Source organism: Labrus bergylta, chromosome 6, assembly GCF_963930695.1.
Source record: "Labrus bergylta chromosome 6, fLabBer1.1, whole genome shotgun sequence".
Lineage (NCBI taxonomy): Eukaryota > Metazoa > Chordata > Actinopteri > Labriformes > Labridae > Labrus > Labrus bergylta.
In genome coordinates this window covers 16,553,696-16,575,325 of record NC_089200.1, presented here as the reverse complement: position 1 = coordinate 16,575,325, position 21,630 = coordinate 16,553,696, and the positions used below count along the sequence as shown (strand labels likewise).

General features: G+C 36.7%; 2 protein-coding genes across 3 annotated transcripts; both read left to right on the top strand.

Annotated features, from left to right (window-relative positions):
• The first annotated feature begins 2,407 nt into the window (after positions 1 to 2,407).
• Positions 2,408 to 5,421, top strand: uts2d (urotensin 2 domain containing). Of its 2 annotated transcripts, none has more exons than XM_065956342.1 (5): positions 2,408 to 3,723; positions 3,958 to 4,062; positions 4,150 to 4,187; positions 4,751 to 4,856; positions 4,946 to 5,421. In XM_065956342.1, exons 1-5 carry the CDS (start codon positions 3,615 to 3,617, stop codon positions 4,969 to 4,971), a joined length of 384 nt encoding a protein of 127 aa, XP_065812414.1. In that variant the 5' UTR covers positions 2,408 to 3,614; the 3' UTR covers positions 4,972 to 5,421. The 2 variants fall into 2 exon arrangements, with proteins under 2 accessions (XP_065812414.1, XP_065812415.1); XM_065956343.1 differs by having other exon boundaries at positions 2,708 to 3,723; positions 4,751 to 4,841.
• Positions 5,422 to 8,006: 2,585 nt separating this feature from the next.
• LOC109987749 (slit homolog 2 protein-like) lies at positions 8,007 to 21,584 on the top strand. Its single transcript, XM_065956326.1, has 4 exons — positions 8,007 to 8,077; positions 8,631 to 10,377; positions 10,484 to 10,522; positions 18,736 to 21,584. The coding sequence occupies exons 1-4, from the start codon at positions 8,059 to 8,061 to the stop codon at positions 20,459 to 20,461; spliced, it is 3,531 nt and encodes a 1,176-aa protein (XP_065812398.1). The 5' UTR covers positions 8,007 to 8,058; the 3' UTR covers positions 20,462 to 21,584.
• The last annotated feature ends 46 nt before the right edge of the window (positions 21,585 to 21,630 follow it).

Here is a 21,630-nt window from a genome sequence, read left to right as displayed (position 1 = left end):
ACGAGCAGTCCCTCCCCTCGCTGAGTCTGCACACAGCCAATCAAGGTAGAGAACTTCACTCACAGTTTCCGCTTAGAGATGTCAGATGAAAGCCTAGGAGCAATGCAAAACATCAAAAATCCAGTTTAAGTTTTTTTTTTTTTTTTTCAGTGACTCAATACAATATTTGTCAAAAAAAAACAACAAAAAAAAAACACTTAAATTGCAGGAACTCATCTCTATTAATGATTTTAAAACTCGGCTCACAAGTTTTTTTTTAATGGCTAATTTTTGGAGTGTGTAAATGTTTCACTGCATAGGATTTTATCATCGTCACATAATTGTTATTTTAGTGTGTATTGTGGTGTTGTGTAACATGACCTTTTTGATTGATTAATTGATTGATTAAATTTATTTCAGACATATCAAAAATACAAAACAAAATGAAAAGCACGAAAATACAATAAACAAAAAACAATGTTCAGATTATTTCACAAAAAAGGAAAAAGAAAATTACATATATTCAATTGATATGCCTGAAAAGGAGTAGGAAGAAGTATAAAACTTATTTAATCCTACCCCTTTTCCACAGCTCAATAATTAATATTTATCAAATTAAATTCCTGTGTTCCTTATTATCTCTCTCTATATAAAATCTCTCTATATACAATTTGCTATACTATATTTATGATATTATATTTGATATTTACAATTCAATGATTTGTAAATATCCATACATATATACAACTTGATATACTATGATTTTTTATAATTTATATATTTATACAATCCATATATCTATATATACATATCTATTTGTACTATTTGATGTACTATATTTATATATTATACAATCCTTATATCTGTACAGTTTGGTATAGTATGTTTACAATTATACATTTGATACAATCTATATATATACAATTTGATATAGGCTACTATATGTACAATTTACATACATATAATACACATTAACATTAACAAAACTTGTAAACCCAATTATTATTATATTTATTTTATTATTTTCCTTCTTATCTCCTCCTCCTCCTTCTTATTCTTCACCTTCTGGACTGTATTTGTCTCTTTTTCTCATGTCTGTGCTTTCTTTTTAGGTTTTAGGTTTTTACTGCTGCCATTTTGGCCAGGCCTTGCTCGAAAAAGAGGTCATTTGATCTCAAGCAATTCTTGCGTGGTAAAATAAAGGTTAAATAAGATAATCAAAAACATCTTTAAGGTGAAAATACCAAACTTGTTAAAAATGTACAGAAATTGGTTCATTCACCTCACTCATCAGGAATATTTGACAGATGAGCCCAAAGTACGGTAGGTCATGTGAACCCACTAGAGCAACAAATGTCAGAAAAATAGAGCTATGAGAGCTTACATGTGAAAGTGAGGAAGCGAACCTTGAGTTTATTTTTAATATTTAATTAAATGTAATTAGGCTGGAAAAAAAGAGCAATGTGATTTGGACTTTATTTTAGATCAAGTTAAATCCTGACAAACAAAACAAATTCTAGTGTTTACAATATTCAAAACAACGAATGTTTAAAATAGCAATTCTTAGGTCATGAAAAGCTGTAACAACATTTATAGCATAGGCTATAGAGGCCTACATATCTGACCCTGAGCAGCCTTGCTCTCAATTTTCGAATACATTTTGAAAATCAAATCCACACATTTCCGGTATAATCCCAGCTGCATGTGGTTAACTTGACAAAGCTGTGTCCACACAGGGTTCAGTGATTGTAGACATCTGCAGTTGCAGATACGAGACGTGTTCACCACGAAGCGAAAAGAAACACATCCCCTTGGGCCACATCTGTCCAACTAAATGTTTTTGCCTTCTGGCGTCCTCGTTGACGATGTTCCGGCTAAATCAGACTTTTGTTTTATATGAGTGATGAAGACATCGGCTACATTCACAGGTGATGGTGTGGCAGCCTCCAAGCTTTTTGTGCTCTAGTTGTTCATGTGCTCATCGACACAAACAAACGCATTCAAAGTGTCATGTGATCCAAGTCTAAGCGGTATTCTAATTAGTTAACCTTATTGCGCCCTCTAGTGCTCAGTGTGTAACATAGCCCTGCTCCATACCTGCTTTAAATAAACTGGCATCCTAACTGAATGTAGCACATTACTTAACTAGAAAATGCATATCCATTAATTGCATTAGATAACCTGAAGTCTCAACTGCATTGCAGTGCAGAAAAAAAACCTTTAACTGTATTGTTCAGACAGGCTAGGAGCTGGTAGGAATTGACTGAAGATGATACATCTTAAACTGTTATACTGACAAAGTTTGGTGTTAAAATTAAGTGTGTGCTGGTATCATTATCAGACAGTTACCTGCATTGGTGAACTCTTTGAATAAAAAAACAAAAGACATAGCAAGTAAGAGCTGAAATATCTCGCCTTTTAAACAAATGGCAATATTGCGATAAGAAAGCTGAATGATAACAAGCATGTACACTTACATAGCCTACTTTTCGCCATGAGATAATAACAGTGTTTTCAGTTTTTCATTAGTGATGCAGTGCACCGGTGGAGAGCAGGATCGATAACCTCAAGGCTCTGACTCATACATCACTACATCACATATAATTCTTACATTAATAGAAACTCAGAACTGGATAATATATTGCTACTATTTTAAGCTTTATTTTTTTTGATCAGTTAGAGAAAAAGTAGCTTTGTTTTTATAGCTGACATTTATTGAATATATAGGCCTACTTTCTCTGTTTTTAGAGATTGTTTTCAGATTTCTCATCAGTATTTTCTTTTAAACTTATGACTACATACAATTAAAACTATGATGATTTGATCCTGAAGAACCCCAAAATTGACATGACAGTTTCAGGTTGATTCAAATAGCTTATTTTAGATCTCATCAGATCTTGAGCTGCTGTGTTTTGAAAACCTGAAGTGATGGATTCATGGTAGTTTCTTTGATGCAAGACAGCAGCATCAACAGTAAGACACAAGTCATATTGGACAAAGGTGCAGAATGGCCAGGGGGGCTTTTATGAGACCCTCAGCAGTCAAATTCAGATGGTATGGTGCCAGTCGGCTCAATTCCCGAACTCTGCATACGCACAATGGCTGCTCCTCTGGCAGAGGTACGAGACTCAGGAGGCGTTGGGTAGTTGGCTTGGCCTCAGTGATGGATGTTCCTTCAGCTTCAAATCAGCCCAGACTGAGGAGCTGATCTGTGACTATGATGCACTTAGAGACTGAATCAATCTACCTTACTCCCCTTCTCCAATGTGGCTATTTAAAGAAGCAATTAATGTAAAAGAAAAAGACTTGCAAGTGCCAACATCTGATTGTGGCCTCTTATAACCAGCATGCTGATTGATAACTTCCTCTCTCCTGTCAGACTGATTTAGGGTTTCTGGCCTCGCCTACAACGTCAGATCTCTGTATTTCACTCAGATGGTCTATGGTCCTTGTGAAAATGCGGGCTATTGACAAAACCAACGATGACTAGCTATTGATTTTGTACGCAACAATTCTGGCCCCTCCTCCTCGCCTCTGAAAGGATAAATGTAATGACGGGATGGACCTAAGGCAGTGGATATTGTTGCCTTGCTTTAGGTTGGACTCACAATACAGCAATAGTTTGTAACTATACAATGAGTACTATGGATAAGGTGACAGTTTATTACAGCTGCTTGGGACTCCTGGCTTTGTTACTTCTGCAGGGAGTGCTCAATGTGGAGGGGAGGAGCATATTTAACCCTGGTGAGTATGCAGATATTACATTTTCTTTATCTATTTACAATGAAAATGCTGCATGCAACTACAGCTCCTTTTATAGAAGTCCCATTGTTGGCTGAATGTTTCACTTTTTCCAAAATGCAACAGGTTAAGAAACGCGACCAGACTGTAACATTTGGATGGATGTAGCTTCATTTTCTGTTCAGTATTTTGTTTGTAGCTTGTAAAGTTATATTTTTATCTTCTTTGTATATACAGGAAACCATGTTTATAATCCGAAAGAGGACACAGATCCACAGAGCAAGATCCTAGCCCTGTTACTACGCAAGAGCTTAGTTCCTGACGAAAAGGACAGCCCTCTTGGTGAGAGATAAAATTAGATGTTCTGACACATTTTGACAAATAAAAGTGTAGTCTAGCTTTGATTATTTCTGATTTTACTCTCTTCAGGTCTGGAGCTGGCCAATAAATTAGCGGAATTAGAAGAGGTAAGGATATCAAATTCAGATTCATCTTGAAGAAACTTACAATAAAAAAAAGAAAATGTATGATGATTGACTTTGATTTAAATAAATTCTGCTTCTGTTTGGATAATGTGCATGTTCCTTTAATATGTCAGGAAATGTGTAGTAATGTTATCCACATTTTCCGATACTTTAATACTTTACCACGTTTTAAAACGATACAATCTCTGTTATTTTAGTTATTGATATTATCAAAAAAGTACCAGAGCTTTGAAAAAACACAGAACTTCAGGTATATTTTTAACCCAAAGAGAGAAAGGCCAGTGTCGAATTTGCACAAATTTAGGATTTTGCTTGCAATATTAGGTCATTGGAAATAACCCAAAATTGTCTGCCTAGGACTTGTATTTTTGTTGCTGTGGTATTGAAACAGGTATTGATGTAGTTTGTTTTTATTAGTATCGTATAAAAGTTTAGAATAGTATTGTGGCAACCCTAATGTGTAAATTATTCTGAAAGAATCTGTCAGACAAACTGCTAAACAGACAATGTGTTGATTGTTTCATCCCTCTGATCTGTGCTTGTAGCTGCAGGTGCTGAGAGAGGACCTGGAGCTGGAGAGGGAGATCACAGCAAATCTAGCAGAAGGCAAATCTATAACCAGGAAGAGAGGGGAACGTGAGTCAAAAAAATGTATACTTCAAATTGATCAATATCTATTAACTATAGCCACTTCAGTGTATATATTCTGCAAGTGACACCTATATCTTTTATGTCTGCAGCTTGCTTCTGGAAGTACTGTGTCTGACAGAGGAGGAGCACTGCTTTAACAGTTTGCTGCAAAGCCCAACATAGCCTTAAGACTCCAAACACCAGTATTATAATCACATTGTATTTATCCCAGCAATATAGAGTTGTATCACAATCCAAGTCATCAGTTAACCTGTCATTTCCACTTCACGGACGAGAGATTTAAGTGTTGGATATACATCTTTAATCTGTATTAATCAGATCTTCACTGGGAATACTCGGAGGCCTGAGATGACTACATGTTCCTGATGGAAAAGACACATTTCAATTTAATTATCAGCAGGGATTTTATTTGCCTTCTCCTTGTGTTTTTGTCGCTCTCTTGTGGCAGAATTGTGCATAACATTTTTTGTACTACTGCCCACAAACATCATATGTGACATTGCTTTAAGAAAGTCACTGCTGTACATTTTACAGATTAAATACAATTATAATGTGAATAAGAACATTATGTGATGTTGTGTCTTATTTTTTATCTTTAGTGAGTGACAATGACTGAACTCTCAAAAAGGTTTGAAATAGAGAATTGTCTTTGTGTTCATTTTTTCTATCAAATAACAAACATGAAAAGATATTTTAGATTTAAGTGGACAACATATCATAACACTTATTCAGAAATTGAATATGTTGAAGTGTGAAACTCCACTGTTAAGTAATTCACCTGTCATCACACCTGTACACCTCGTGCCACATTTTTTTCACTCTGCATTTATTTTATTTGACTGGTTCTTTTTGAAGGGGGTTGACACAGCTGAGTCAACCACTTTGTATAAATAATGGGTGAGCTGTTGTGTGAAAGGCTGTGATTCACACAGAGGATGACGAACACAGGAGTTTATTCACTCTGCTTTCAGCGAGACCAGAATGCACTCACTCACAGCAGCATCAGACAAAGTGATGAACTTTGCTTTTAGACCGTAAATCCTCTGCAGTGACTTTATTATTCATGCATCTCCATTTAAAAAAAAAAAAAAACTAACATGATACATGCATGTACACAAAGGTAAAGTCTTTGGTATAATCCATGTATCGATACAATGAACTGAAGATAACACATTATTCCGTATAAGTACAATTTTGATAGCGATAGCTTCACAGTGCATTTAAAGTGCATTGTACTTCTATATGGTGATTAATACCATTTAATTTTCAGTCTATCAATGACTAAGTATTATCCAGGTTAGGGTTAGAGTAGGGTTTTTTTGGGGTCAATTTTCACCCTCTATTTGCTCAGGCGTGGTCTGTTGCAAGAAAGAAAAATTAGAAATAAGTAACTGAAATAACCTTACAATGAAAACTGATATATTTGCAAAAATATACAACCCCAATTAGTTCAGTGCTGGGTTTTATTTAAAGGCAGTTTCCTCCCCCAACCCCCCACCCCCCCAAAAAAATACATGACTATTTAATTCTTACACAGTTAAACAACATGAAGGAGGTGTTGATTAGAAGATCACATAAGTCTATATACATCAGCCTTCTACATTAAAAAAAGTAAAAGAATACAATAAAAATCATAAGCACTAGTTTAACCATGTTATTTATTTACCAATATTTTGTTAGCATCTGCCGAGACAATACAGTTCTCCAGCTGTGTTACTCTAAAGTCATCAGAGACACTGACTGACAGACACTCACTGACTTAATACGGAAAAAGAGTTTTATCTTCTTCAGTTCAGATCACAACTTGGAGCTTAGACTCCAACTTTTCTGTCAAGATAAGCTCCAGGAAATTACCAAGCATCCATTGTGTCACTCATACAAGTGAAAAAAACAAACAGTATTATTTCTAGTAGATGATTTTCCAGCCAAATATCGCATGTAGCCTACTATATTAGGCTTTAGAATTTCCAAAAAGCTAAACGGTAAAAGTAAATGAATCAAGTGAAAGACGAGTCAGGGTATTTTTTGTTAAACTGTTGTATTAAGCATTCCTTTTTTAGCTAAACAAAAATCTTTGGCTGAATGCAAAACTGAACCAGTGCTGTCTTTCTGAACTCAAGCTTTGTTAAATGTATGATTCTCAAAGAAAAGATACATAGCAAACAAATGATGATGTCATAGAACTTGGAGGACTGCTGTGAAATATCCCATCCTTTAAAAACAAAAGTACAGCGGTAAAATACAAGATATGAATGAATATTTATCCCAAAAAATGTATTCATTATATTAAAACAAAGACTGGGACTGTTTAACTACAAATTAAGACTTATTGGTAAAATAAACATGACAACATGAAGAAAAGTGACAAAATAGAAAGTGAGCGAAAGATATAGGGCTGTCAAAGTTTTTTAAATATTTTTTTTATCGCATGTGAGAAATTCCATTATTTAACTTTTTTTTTTAAATGTTAAGGCTTTTATTTGGGATTTTTATTTTATTTTATTTTGAAATAAAGTAAGGGCCTTTCTGGTAGATCAAATGTTATGACATTAAATCAACCAGGAAAAAAGGTGAAATGTTTGATATAATAAAGTGGAAATTACTTTGGACTCAACAATGAATGAAAAAAAAAGAATGTTAATCATTTGTAACATTAATAAGACACGATAAACTAGTTCATGCTGACAGCCCAAATATTAAGACGATAAACAGCCAATGTACAAACATACAAACACTAATATTACAGTAATGTATGAATAATGAAGGACCATTCCAGGGGCAGAGGTATAATATTGTTAGATAAACAAGGGAAATACTTTTAAAAATAAAATATTTAAGGAATATAATACAATTAAAAATGAATCATTGTGAAAAATTAATTTGTGTTTTTGTGGGAAGTGATATCTATATGTTATATGATCTGGAACGGTTTTAATTAGTATAAGAATTGTTATAGAGTAAGATGATATTTAGTAGTACACTAGAGCTTCCATTGTCATCATTGACTCTAATGATGATGACTAAGTTGTTCTACTTTTGACACTTGTTTTACCCTTCATTCACTGATAAGTGATGATGGATGGTTTTTTGGGCGGTCTTCCTGTTGAGCAGAGGACAGGATGATTTAATAAATTTTGTGCACTTTTCAAACTGCTGCAAAGAGGAAACACTGCAGCAGGATCACAACATCATACAGAAAATCATGGACTCTAACTTCAAAGGTTGGTAAAACATCATCATCATCAACATCATTTTGGTTTTAATTCGGTTTAATTCCAGACTTGAATTGATCGCATATGAAAAATAAACATTGAAATATGGATAAAAAAAGGGAAAGGTTAAAACAATGCAACAATGAACTGCTATTTGGGACAGTATCAGACATTAACTGCATGCCTACAAGCATTAAAACCACACACATACGCATTGAATAAAGAGATTAAAATAGGTAGAATAGAAAATAATAGATTTAGTCCAGTCTTAAGTGTATAGACATTTTAAGATAACATTGCAGTTATAAAAATAAAACTGCTCATGAAACTAGATTATAGTAAACTAAATATTGTGTATTAAATATTATTGCAAATTAGGTATTTTGCACATTATTATATGCTAATACATTACAATATTAATACAACAAAGTCTTGTTGTGTTAAGTGTTGTGAAGTTCAGAGGTGGTGTAGGGGCATTGTTTCTGTGGAGTGCAGATGAACATGCTTTCAGGAAAGTAAAGTTGAAGAAAAGAACTTACATCTACTTGGTTTAACTCTGCAGGCATCTTGTGGCTGGCACTCGTTCTCTTCACTCTGCCTCGGCTCACCTGCCACATGAACTGTCCTCCAAAATGCACCTGTAAGGATCAAGTTAACTGTTACGACAAAACCATCAAAGAGGTACCGAGGGAGCTTCCTCCGAACACAACCAAGCTGCAGCTTTTTAACACCAAGGTGAACGAACTGAATGAGCACAGCTTTAAATTCCTGCCCCTGCTGTCACGTTTCCTGTTGGTCAAAAGCCAACTGCACATCATCCATCCCATGGCCTTCCATTCTGTTTCAAAGATCAGGTCCATCATACTGGTGTCCAGTTACCTTTCCAACCTTCCTGCTAAGGTTTTCAGTACGCTCACTGAACTGGTTCAGCTAAGTTTAGATGAGAACCAGCTGGAAACCATTTCTCCAGAATTGTTCAAAGGACTTGTTGCGTTGGAGGATTTGACCCTGAGCTCGAACAAACTGAAACGTCTCACTTCAAATGTTTTTGATGACTTGGGCAACCTCAGACTTCTGAACCTCGGCAGGAACTCCATATATGAGCTTCCATCTACCATATTTCACAGTTTGACTAAACTTAACAAGCTTTATCTCTATCACAACAAGTTGGATGAGCTGCAACCTGGGATCTTTGATAGACTTGTCGCCCTTGAGGAGCTAAGAATGCAACAAAGTCAGATAAGCAGTCTTCCTCCTCGGGTGTTCTGGCAGCTAAGGAACCTAAAGGTCCTCTATCTGTCCAACAATCAACTTCAGACTGTCCCAAAAGAGAGTTTCTACCATATGCCAATGCTGAGGTCTCTTACCTTACATAAAAACCCGTTGATTTCTCTTCCTGATCAGCTAATGGGTCACATGCCTGACCTGAGAGAATTTAATTTGTATGGAACCAATCTCACCACTGTTCCTGGAAACCTTTTTGCTAATATGTCTGGACTGTTAAGTCTAAACTTTGGGTTGAATGCTTGGCTGAAAGACTTGCCTTCAGACCTCTTCTGCTGCCTCCCCAACCTTCAAAATCTCACACTGCAATCCAACAACCTCCATCATCTTCACACTCAGCTGTTCTCAAGACTAACCTCACTACAAATACTTCGTCTTCATCAAAATAAGCTGCAGAACCTACCGTGGGACATTTTTCAAGGCCTTGGAAAACTTTCAATCATTGATTTGAAAGAAAACCAGCTCAAGACTCTCTCAGGTGATATTTTCTTATCAAATGTAGCTCTGAGAGAGGTCCATCTGAGTAACAACACCTGGAACTGTAACTGTAGCATCAGAGGTTTTGCAAAATGGATAAGAGAGAATGAGCATGTGGTTCCTGACAGAGAAGATACTCAATGTCTTAGTCCAATGCAAAAAGTCAGTCGTGCCCTTAACTCTCTTCACGACAAGGAGTTTGACTTTTGTGATGCTACAACAGTCAGTTATTTCACAACATCGCTGCAGACTCAAACCACCACCTTGCTTGATATAGAGGAGTTTTACCCCACCACAAAGACTTTGGTGACTGATGGCAGGTCCCTTTCTTTCTATGACAAGTTGATGGTTGAGAACGGTCCAGATTTTGTCCACCACAACTTTCACAGCGGCTGGGTGTACGTGTGGTCGCTGCCCACTGATACGTCCCTGACAGGGCTCCTCATGTTTAGTCACATCTTCCTTGTGACCACAGGCGTGTTTCTTATTCTTGCTACCATGTATGGCATGTATCGCCTTGACAGGATTATGGACGAGTTAATGGCTTAGTCAGCAAAAACATATGGGTAACACAACATGTTATCAGTCCTGCTGCATGAGAGAAAAAGATAAACTGTCCTCTTCCAGTGCTGCAGTTTCCTGTTGTTGATTCAGTTGTTTATTCAGTAATAATACAAGATATCTACCAATTAGGTATTGATAATAACTAGTTGCAATTTGAGGGCTGATCAACTATGTCTATATTTATTCTCTAACTTATATTAGAGAAACAAATATCTTACTGTGTGGAATTGTGTCATTTGCACACTTAAATCCGCTTTTTCTTATTTTAGAATATTAATTGTCTTGTTCTATTACAAAATAATCCAAATGATGTTTGGAGCAAAGTTAAAGTCACATCCAGACTCTGTACAAAAGTTATTTTCAATTCAGGAGAGCAAATATGATTTAAGAGGTGTTTGTAAGTTTACTGTACAAAATGCAAAATGCAAAAAATAAAAATAAAAAACGTGTTTCAATAGTTAGGGTTTAATTAATGAATGATTCTTACTTGAGGCTAACAAATGAGAATAATGTATCTTTATTCTTCTGGGAGCTGGTAGCTTAATTGAATAAGAATGTAGGATAGTCTTGTTCAGTCACTACTTAGTACATCATTGTTGATTTTGTTTTAACTGTCTATATTGTTTAAAAATATTGTATTTTGTATGAAGGCTTAAAAAAATACTCAAAATCTTACATCTTAGTGGTTGAAACGGTTGTGATGGGGATTTTCAACTTCTTTTTACTCCTGTGTGTACAGGGTTTTTGGACTGAGTCGGTCAGGCAGACTATTAGAAATAAAAAGCTTAATGGTATTTAAGATGAGGGGGGTTCAGTGTAACATAATTTAATATAATATTTCAGTTTCAATGACAGGGGGAGTCTTATGTTTATCAACATTTCTTACCACCTATTTGCTCAATATTTAATATTAGATATATTGCAAACTATGCCAATTCTTAGGTTGAATGTTAGCCCAGAAGGATAATGATTGGGAATCTTAATTAAAGACTGATCAGTAATTTTGGTAATTTTTGGAGTAAAAACGTGCAAACATCTGCTGCCCAGCTTCTTTGATACAGAGATTTTACATGTTGTTAATGTTACATGGACCAAACAATGAATAAGTTGATAAGGAAAATATATAACATATGAATGGTGAAAATATTTTTAGTTTGAAATGTAGATTTTCTTTGAGATGAATAAAATGTTTTAATTTGTCTAATTTTGACAAAACAATTATCTTGAATTATAAGTTGGTATGTGTCATTGCTTTGATTGTTAAATATATTAGCTTATAGCAGTGTGTTAATTGTTTGTGTCACTGTTCATTACTTTGTTAAAACTGAAGGAGGGTGTATTTTAAGCTTCATAAAGACAATTACGTCAACATCGCAAGCTATTTGTCTCCCTCTGGTCGCGTCATCTCTGAATTTCATGAGGAGGCAATGCAATCATTTAATAAATACTCAAATAAATAAGATTATGACCAAATGTTATGTATATTGTTTTATTTTTTGATTACATATGTAAAAAATAAATGATTGTTTTCTGTTCATTGTAGGTTTTTCTGCAGCTGAGGCGTGTAAAAATGCCATCAAGTTTTCATAATGATGTAATTCCTGCCTCACCCAGCAGTAATTATGTTGTTTTGTTTTACATCTGGAGTCTTAAATGCATCAGACCAAGGCCACACCTTACGTTAAAGCTGACACAAGCAAAATCTATAACATCAGTTTGAGATGGAAGATAGTTAGTGGGTATTTGAGAATATGTGAATGTGTTGGTTTTACACTTCTCTTCTTACACTTTCTAAAGAGAAAGTGAGCTCAGTTGGTTGTTGGGATTTGATGGCTTATATTTCTATCACTTAAATTAAAGTCTACCAATACATGTAGTCGTACTGTATTACCTTGTACATATCTTATTATAGTAGTCCTACTTGGTACTTATTGCTTATTTTATTAACTCTATTCTATTTTTATTTTCTACTGCTGTATTGTGTGAAGAGCAATGGTAACACTGAATTTCCCCCCTTGGATTAATAAAGTATTTCTGATTCTGATTCTGATTCTAATCAAACTTACACTTATGTAGCCATTTCCTGCAGTGTGTATGTTTAGTTCAATCCAACACACACACACACACACACACACACACACACACACACACACACACACACACACACACACACACACACACACACACACACACACACACACACACACACACACACACACACACACACACATACACAGCTGAGTATGTTATCTGAATCACAGCAATGGTGGAAAAATGTGACCTCCCAAAATGAATCACATCATGGATACTGGAATCAGAACATTTATCATAATAGCCTTCAAAACAGGAAGCTCAGATTCAGTCATCATCATCTCTCAGCAATCAGAGGGCAAGGGGCTAAATAAAACCTGAAATGACTCTTTTCTTACACAACATTGCCCCTGTCGTTTCACAAGACCCCATCATGACACAAAACCACAAGAACTTGCACATAGAGGTCGTTCCTTTTTTTAAATAGTTCAACCATCCCCTAACACATAAGTTATCTGAAAATATACTCCAAAAAACATTTTGAAAGGTACTCTATATCTTATCCTGAAGTTGAGTAATAACTAGAATAGTATTATAAATGAATCTCTTTCAACTTTGTAACTATCTTAACTTGTAAATACTAAATTAAATTTGTTGTTGTAGCTGTTTTAGGTTAAACAAAAGAAAGTGTTTTATTTATTATATAGTTTTATTATTTTCAAGATTTTAAGAGCTTTAAAACTTTCACATCATGGCAACAGATGCCATACATTCTTGGAGAAGTGATTGGACTTTTAAACAAACAGAAAACAAAAGAGCATGAATTGGTGAACAGCACCCAAGTTCATCGCTATGACAACGGGTGATTAGGCCTTTCCAGTACGCTGAGCTCGCACAACAGTGGGTATAACCAGTACCCCTCCCACACACACGCACACACACACACACACACACATGCACACGCACACGCACACACACATGCACGCACACACACACACGCACACACACACACACACACACACACACGCACACACACACACACACACACACACACACACACACACACACACACACACACACACACACACACACACACACACAGCAAAGACAGTAAGGGAGGGTGAGTGTATGGAGAGGAAATTCCACTGCAGGGGTTACAGAGAATATTTGACCAAATTCCAAAACAAGTGTCGAAGATTAAAGATTAAAAAACTAATTTTGTACTATTCTAACCTTAAATTTATCAATAATCAATTCATTTTAAGTCAGTATTCGGAAGAACAGCTTAACAGGCTATTGTTTAAACTGTTTGTTTTTTTAAATGTCATGGATTAGTAGATACATATTTAAAAGAGGAAAAGAGGAGTATTATCCAAAGGTTGCTTTTTTTTATGTCTAAAAGAAAGCTTCCTCCATACGTACTTACCCATGACCTTTTGACCTTTACACAAAGACATGGAATATAATAATTCAGAAAACACTGCTTGCTGTATCCTGCTTCCTGCTTCACAAAAAAAAGCAAATAAACAACAACAACAACAACTTGACTCTCTTAAATCCTTAAAAGTAAGCTTTAACATTGATAACATTGTTTTACTGCCTTAAATGACCAGGCCCCACACTGCATGCGTGATATGCTAACTGGATCACTGCCTGAGATCCTCCTGTAGGGCCCTACTAGCGGTTCCTCAAACCCGACTCGACTGGTCACAAAAGGTGATCGAGCCTTTGCAGTTCAGACCCACAGCCGTGGAACTCCATGTCTGCAGATCTCACACAGATTCTTAAAACTACTTTTTATCTGTTTGCTTTTCTTAACCATTGGCGTTGTCAGATAGTGCTTTGCCAGTTTTGTATTGATAGATTTGTGAAATGGATGTTTGGGTCTTATTTGCCAGTTTATTTGCCTTCATTTTTTTTGTTTTTGGTGATTTGTGCTTTTGTTTTAAGATTTCGGCCTGTTTAATATTATTAGTGTAGGAGCAGAAATGTTAGTCCACATTGAATAACATATTTTTGAACTTAATGATAGAAAGGGCCCTTTTTTTAACATTTTCTATATGTCTTTCAGTATCATTACAGTTATATCAGAAAAACACCCTGTTCCAAGTATCCATTTTGAACACAGTTTTCACTGAGTGCCTATACGTTAACTCCGCCCTCATTATCTGTTATCTGTGGCAAGGAGGAGGTTTGATAAGATACAGAACTAATGGATTAACTTACAGCGGCACAGGAATGTAAACGCAGCAGAGCACTATGTTACATCATGAATACATCATACCTGTTATGTTTAACTTAGTCTCACGAAACCAAATGGTGTCTTCAGAAGCTCAACTACAACAGCAGGGAAAGGCTCATTTCTTACAGAGTTTACAATAACAAATCTGTTTCTTTATTTTCCTAAACATCCCTATACAGGAGATTAATAATAATGTCTAGAGTAAAACAGTTCTATCCAGTTTTTTTTTTCTTTTTTGTGTACCTTTTGGATCATCTTGCAAGCTGTGAAACCCAACTGCTGATTTCAGGGCAAATCTGCCAAGTGCCATAAAAGCCATAAAGACCATAAAAGCAATGCCAAACATGGGATGTCATACCCATGTGCAGCTGCTAGTTCAACTTGAACACCCAAAAAAAGATGGCAAGGATAAATCAAAGTCACAAAACAAACAAAAAACTAACCTCATTGTTTTTGACCAAACAAAGTTCTCCCCCTCCCTCTAAACCAAACCTCCAACATAGACACAGCTCTTTCCCATGGCCGAAAAGAACAAAAAAACATGTAATTACTTAAATGAAAACATATGGATCCCTTAAGATGAAACACAGTTCACATTTCCCCCTTAGATGCATTCTAACAAGCACAGACACCAAAGGGTGGGGCCTCCCCTATGCGTGATCCCCCCTCTCACACAAACACACACACACACACACACACACACACACACACACACACACACATACACACAAGCACATTTAGCAGAAAAAAGTGAGCGTGAGTGCATGAAAGGCAGAGAAGGGGCTGGCGGAGCAGCCGGGACACTAAAGCCCCAGAGAAAGTAGCTTCAGATTTCATGAGCTAAGGGCAAAATTTGAAGACAAATAGATTAGTAAAGGGAATCGAGCGATGACGAAGAGCAGGAAAATGTGATGGTGTGAAAGTGTGTACAACGCTGGAAACTTTCATCAGAGGATTTGTAAAGCTGAGGAGGAAGGGAGGACGTACATAAAAGACAACCACACCAACTCTCTGTCAGCATTCATTCACCACAGGAGGTAAGTTCTGCAAAACAACATGCTGTCCCCGCTTAACATTGTGTTGATTGATACTTACTTAACATACTCACGTCAGAGATAATAATCAATGAGCAGTAGTACATTTGTGTTTTTTAATCACAATTCTATCTTAATTAAAACACTTTTTTGAACACTTTTTTTTTATTATGAACTTTCACTGAATTGAGAGACTACAGGAACTACTTTTTGTATTTGGTTAACTTAATGCTCCTGTGAGTAACTTTTGGTCTTCATCGAGGACCCATTTGGACTAAGCTGTAACTTTTGTTGCTCTGCTTATATTGTCCTGTACAAGCGTAAGTGTTTTTTTGACTTAAAAAAATCATCCTGATTTTCTGTAGGGCCCTGTTAATCACTTTGTCTGACATCTATCCAGCAGCAGAGGTTACAAGCTTTACAACTTACTAGTAGTGATCAATCCTGTTCCTCATGGGGTTGTTTTGCTCATTAGGTCATATAGAGGCATCACTATTAACTTAATTCTGTTTTATAACCGTCTAAAAACTACTCACATGAGCTTAAAGGGTTAACACTGAGTTGGATAAAGAGGTAATGAAAACTTGTAAAGCAAAACATAATTTAACTTCTTGAGCTCGACTCCTGGTCCGTGGTGGCACAGTCTTACACTTAGTTATTTCATAACAAAGTGCTGATCCCTCAGCTATGTCTAGCTGGAAAAAACAAAGTAATTATTGGTGGACTGGAAATGCTTTAGCCATTACACTGTGCTGCAGACTATACCAGTCTGGTCTACTCGAGACAGACATTGGTTTTGCTTGGAATGATGTTGGACCAGAGAGGAAACATTGTTTAGTTGCGGGTTTTAAATTCATACTTCAGAGGATTCTTGTGTTTTCGTAACTTTTTTTTGTCATAAAGCAGAGAAAAAAGCCACTAAAGCTGCTATAATATTTTGTCCAGACAGTTTTTTGTGCTTATGTTTTTCTATCCGACACATATATCTAAAGAGAGGAACTACATTGAGAGAATCCATTGCTCAATGGATTACTGACTTTTAGTTTCCAACGATGGCATAATCAGAAACACATCCCTGACTTGAATGTGACCTCGGGCCCTTCAGACTCAGTAAAGAAAAGTGAAGTGGTGACTACAATAAAACCAGAGAGAGCTGCCCCGTGAAACCTTAAAACCTCATTTAAAAAAAATAAGAAGGAAAGTTAGAAGTTGTATTAGGGGCTGTAAAAATAGGTCAATAGTGGTAGTACTGGTAGGATTGGAAGAGACGAATCACATGTTTCAATTAGCAGAGTTAAATACTTACAACAACAATAGGAACATTATTATATTTCCCATTTTACAGCAGGCACTCAGCAGCCAACACATGTTATTAAAACAGGCATGACACAAAATGTCTTGAAAATGGGAACAGCTGTGAAATGCACAAGGCTGTATTGTACTAATACATTTATGTGAAAGAAAGAAAGAAAGAAAGAAAGAAAGAAAGAAAGAAAGAAAGAAAGAAAGAGAAAGAAAAGACATGTGGCTGTGCTTATTTTAGGGATATGCTGGTGGTCTCTTTAGAGAGTTACTTCCTTGGAAAAACACTTTCTGCACCCTAATACAGCTCGGCCACTAAACAAGTACTCATGTCTGCCAACCTTAAGTTGCATAAATTTCAAACAGGCTTCAATAGAGAATTGGATCAGTAAGAGTTGGCACGACTTTGTGTTTGGAGCCTCTAGTGCCATTACAAACAGTGAGCACAGCCTCTTCCACAGCCTCAACATGTGCAGCAGTCTGCAGTTTGAAATGTGTTGTTGATACAAAACATGTGGCACTTACTTGCTGCAAAAAAACAAAACTGTGTCTGTATTCAAAAAGGATATTATCAGCAGTTTGGAGACTTGTGTCTAAAAAGATTCTGCAACAAGCATTTCAGGTATATGTGAAACTGAGCAAATCTTCTGAATAAGTGATTTTAATGCCAAAAGGCTGATAAACATGGAGACTTACCAGCCAATCCTAATGACAATGCAGATGAGCATTGCTCCAAGCCACAAGCAAAATAGTACAATGCTTAGTAAGTCAATACAAATGTCTCCTTTCTGGTTAACACTGGAATGTTGAGGCTGCAACATTTTGGGGAGTGTTACAAATTAAAGTTACTTTCAGTATAACACTTTGCAGCTGTTCTTTACGAGAAAGGCAGAAACAGCCTCTACTGTCCTAGAAACAAAAATCTGTTGTTTCTTTTTTTGTACTACAAAGTCAAGCTTAATCTCTTTTCTTGGCCTCAAATTTTTGGTTGGACTCCCCCCCCCCCCCTTTTTTTGTTAAGTGTTCCGTCACACTTTTTTTTTTTTCTTGATACTTTTTTACTTCAGTACTAGCATCAACCTAAGAACAGCTCAACACTGACATAAAGCACATTTTTTTTACGCTTATATGTGAGTCATGTCTGCCTTGACAACTGAAGGCAAGAACTGAGACAATAACGATTAATTACACAGAAAATAAATATACCAATGTACTCATGGAGAGTAAAAATGTATCTTTTTAGGATATAGCCGGAGGGGTCAAGGGTCACAAATGTATTTCCCCTTGCATATTATGTCACTATTCATTATGTCAACTGATCTTTGTAATAACATGCTTGAGTTTTCCTACAGGGATGTAGACTTATTGCTAGGTGGTTCTTTCAGAATTAGTCAACACAATCTTTCAAAGCTAGGACAGTTTAGGAAGTATTGATTCTTTGGTGTGCAGCTGACACTAAAGGCATAACAACAAGGGGGAGCTCTTTTCCCTTTTTCTAACAAGATGGAAAGCTTCCTGCTTCATTACAGTTACAGGTCACAGTCCACCAGTGTTAGAGGACATTTAAAAGCTTTCACAGTCATAGTGAATGTTCATCAAGGGCTCCTTTAAAGACAAAAAAAGGGTACTCAGTATGCCATTAGTTTGACCTGTTCAAAGAGTCTTTAGCCATCTATTAATATCCGATAAAGGAGTCAAACCAATCCTTAACAAATCTCTTTCTTCTGTTCTAGAGAAATAATGGACCTGCCCTGGACTCTTCATGTGCTCGGACTTCTCTGTTTCCTCACCTCTGTTGTCTGGTCATGTCCAGATAGATGTGTGTGTCAAGGGACAAAAGTCTTTTGCAGTGGCCTCTCAGACTTCCCCAAAACGGTGTCCTCAACAAGTGCTGGCCTGTACTTGTCCAACTGCAACATCTCCTTTCTGAAACCAGAGGACCTGACTGATCTCTCTAATACTCTCAGCATCTTTGTGGTTATAGACACTGGTCTGAGGGAAGTGCACCCTGGAACATTTGATTCCACTCAAAACATAGGAGCTTTAGGGTTTACCGGCACAGAACTACAAGATCTCCCTGAGGCCTTGTTCAAAAATCTGCTGAAGCTTGAGTCTATGAATCTGAAGAGTAACAAACTACTGGTCCTCCGCCCTAATTGGTTTTCAACATTGACAGCTCTTAAAAACCTGGACCTTAGTAAGAACCAATTCACTTCTGTACCTGTGGAAACTTTTCAGCCTCTCACTGAGCTGCAATACCTTTTACTGTCTGGAAACAGTATTAGCCAAATATCTAGAGAGACATTTAAGGGTCTCTCTAAACTGCAAACATTACGCCTTAATAAAAATGTATTAAAGGAGTTCCCCTTAGGCAGTTTGGATGACCTTGGCAACCTACAGGAGCTATCACTACAAGACAATCAAATCACTCATCTCCACCCTGATCTATTCTCTAAGACTTTGAGACTGCAGAAGCTCTTCCTCTCCAAGAACAGGCTCACATCTCTTCCACAAGGGGTTTTCCTAAACCTGCCCCTGCTTTCCCAGATCTCCCTTTATGATAATCAGTTAGAGAGTCTGACACCAGGGGTATTTGGGCCAATGGCTCTGCGGGAGTTGTGGTTGTATGACAATAAGCTGAGTCGTGTGGAAGACGACACATTCAGGAACCTGACCCAGTTGCGGCTCTTGGTGCTTAGTCGTAATCACATTAGCCATGTATCCACCTGGGCCTTCAGAGGGTTGGAACAGCTGGGGGAAGTTTCGCTTCACACCAATCTGCTCAAAAAACTTCAAGCTGGGACTTTCCAAGGTTTGCCCAGTCTGGTGAACATTTCCTTAGAGCACAACTTCATTAGCTCCCTCCCTTCAGGTTTCCTTCAGGGCCTGAGCCACCTGGGAGAAATCGACTTGAAAAATAACTCTCTTCCCAACCTACCACAGGAGACTCTAGATGCCCTAAATGTGGCCCAGGAAGTACTCCTGCAGCAGAACCCCTGGAACTGTAACAAAGATATTCTTCCACTCAGAAACTGGCTGAGACAGAATCCATCAAAAACCAACCAAACTCTGGTTGTATGTGAAACACCTTTCAGTCTGAATGGTGAGGTAATCGCTCTGCTGGCAGACGAGAACTTGATGCCTCTCAGCACTACTGAGGAGCCTGCATGGACGTCGACAGAAAAAAGGAAGAAACCCCACACCCCTCCAACCAGACGAAGTACCTCCTCACCTTCAGTCAAGACCACCCCCACCTCAGATCACGAGGAAGTCACCAGTGGCGGACAAGGACAGGGGGAAAATGGAACAGTGTCAAATGACACTTCAATCATTCTCATCATCATCGCAGTCGTGTCCACTGTCATCATCAGTACCGTCATCATTTGCTGTTTGTGCTGGAGACGGAATAAGAAAGGCAGGGGAGATTTAAGCCGCAGAAATAAGAACTCTGTGCTGTAGGATCGACCACCCAACATCAGCAACCCAAGAACTGATTACTGTGGTTTACTTTGGAAATGTTGACCGTAGAGTAGATTTTTAGGACCTTGAAGGCAACGGTTATTACATCTCGAGCTCCATATACCTGCTGAACAAAAACATCATTAGCTTTAGGTTTGAGTTGGTTTTAACATTCACCAGCAAGTATTACTTTTAATGTTTACTGTAAAAAGAGAACGGATATTGAATGTACTAGCTGTAAAACTACCCACTCTTGGCAACACAATCGTGTTGGTGAATGTAACCTCTCATGCCGAAAACAGAGCTGTCTTTGTAGGGAAATTAAGCCTGTATTCAGTATTTTCTTGGATCTATTTTTGTTTTTCTGTGATAATAACTGTTTGACAATGGCTTTCTTATGCTTACAATAATACATTTAGGAGACGGTTTAACTTGTTTTACAAAATTGCTCTTCTATGCAAAATCTAACATTTCATTTTGACTCTACTGGAACAAAAATATTGTTTGGGTTTATATAATTTAATGCCACTGTACATTGAATAAATGCACTATTAAGTGGGAGAAAATCTCACTGTGTCAGTCAATCACTATACAAAGTTATTGTATCTTTTCATATCATTTAGGATTGTAAAAAAGAGGTTAAAACTCCACTTGCTTGTGAAGAGTATTTTAGAAAAATAATCTAAAAAAAAAGGTTTAAAAAAAAAATTAAATAGAAAATAGCATTGATGGCATACATCATTACATTATAATATATTTTAGAAATGGATAAAAAAAAAGTGTGAAAGCATTTGGTTGTTGTTACTTAAACAGCATTATGGGATATTTTTTGATAGGAAATCCTAATCTACAATTCAGCAGACGCTTAATCAATAAGCAATATGTTTCTCATCAAATTGATCATGCCAAACTAGCCTAGTTTAATTGTTCTAGTGTTAAACAGAACCGAAAGTCCGAGGTACTGTGAAGGTAAGGGGGGTCAACATGATACTAAATCACAAACATTTAGTGTTACATTCACAGGAATCTGTTTTTGTAAGAAAACAAATAGTTTTCATGATTGATTGTTGTTTAGTCAGCCAGTAATTTAACTTATGTCTACTTTCCTTTATACATATATATATATATAAAACGACTACCATCTAATGGACAGAAGTTGACATACTATT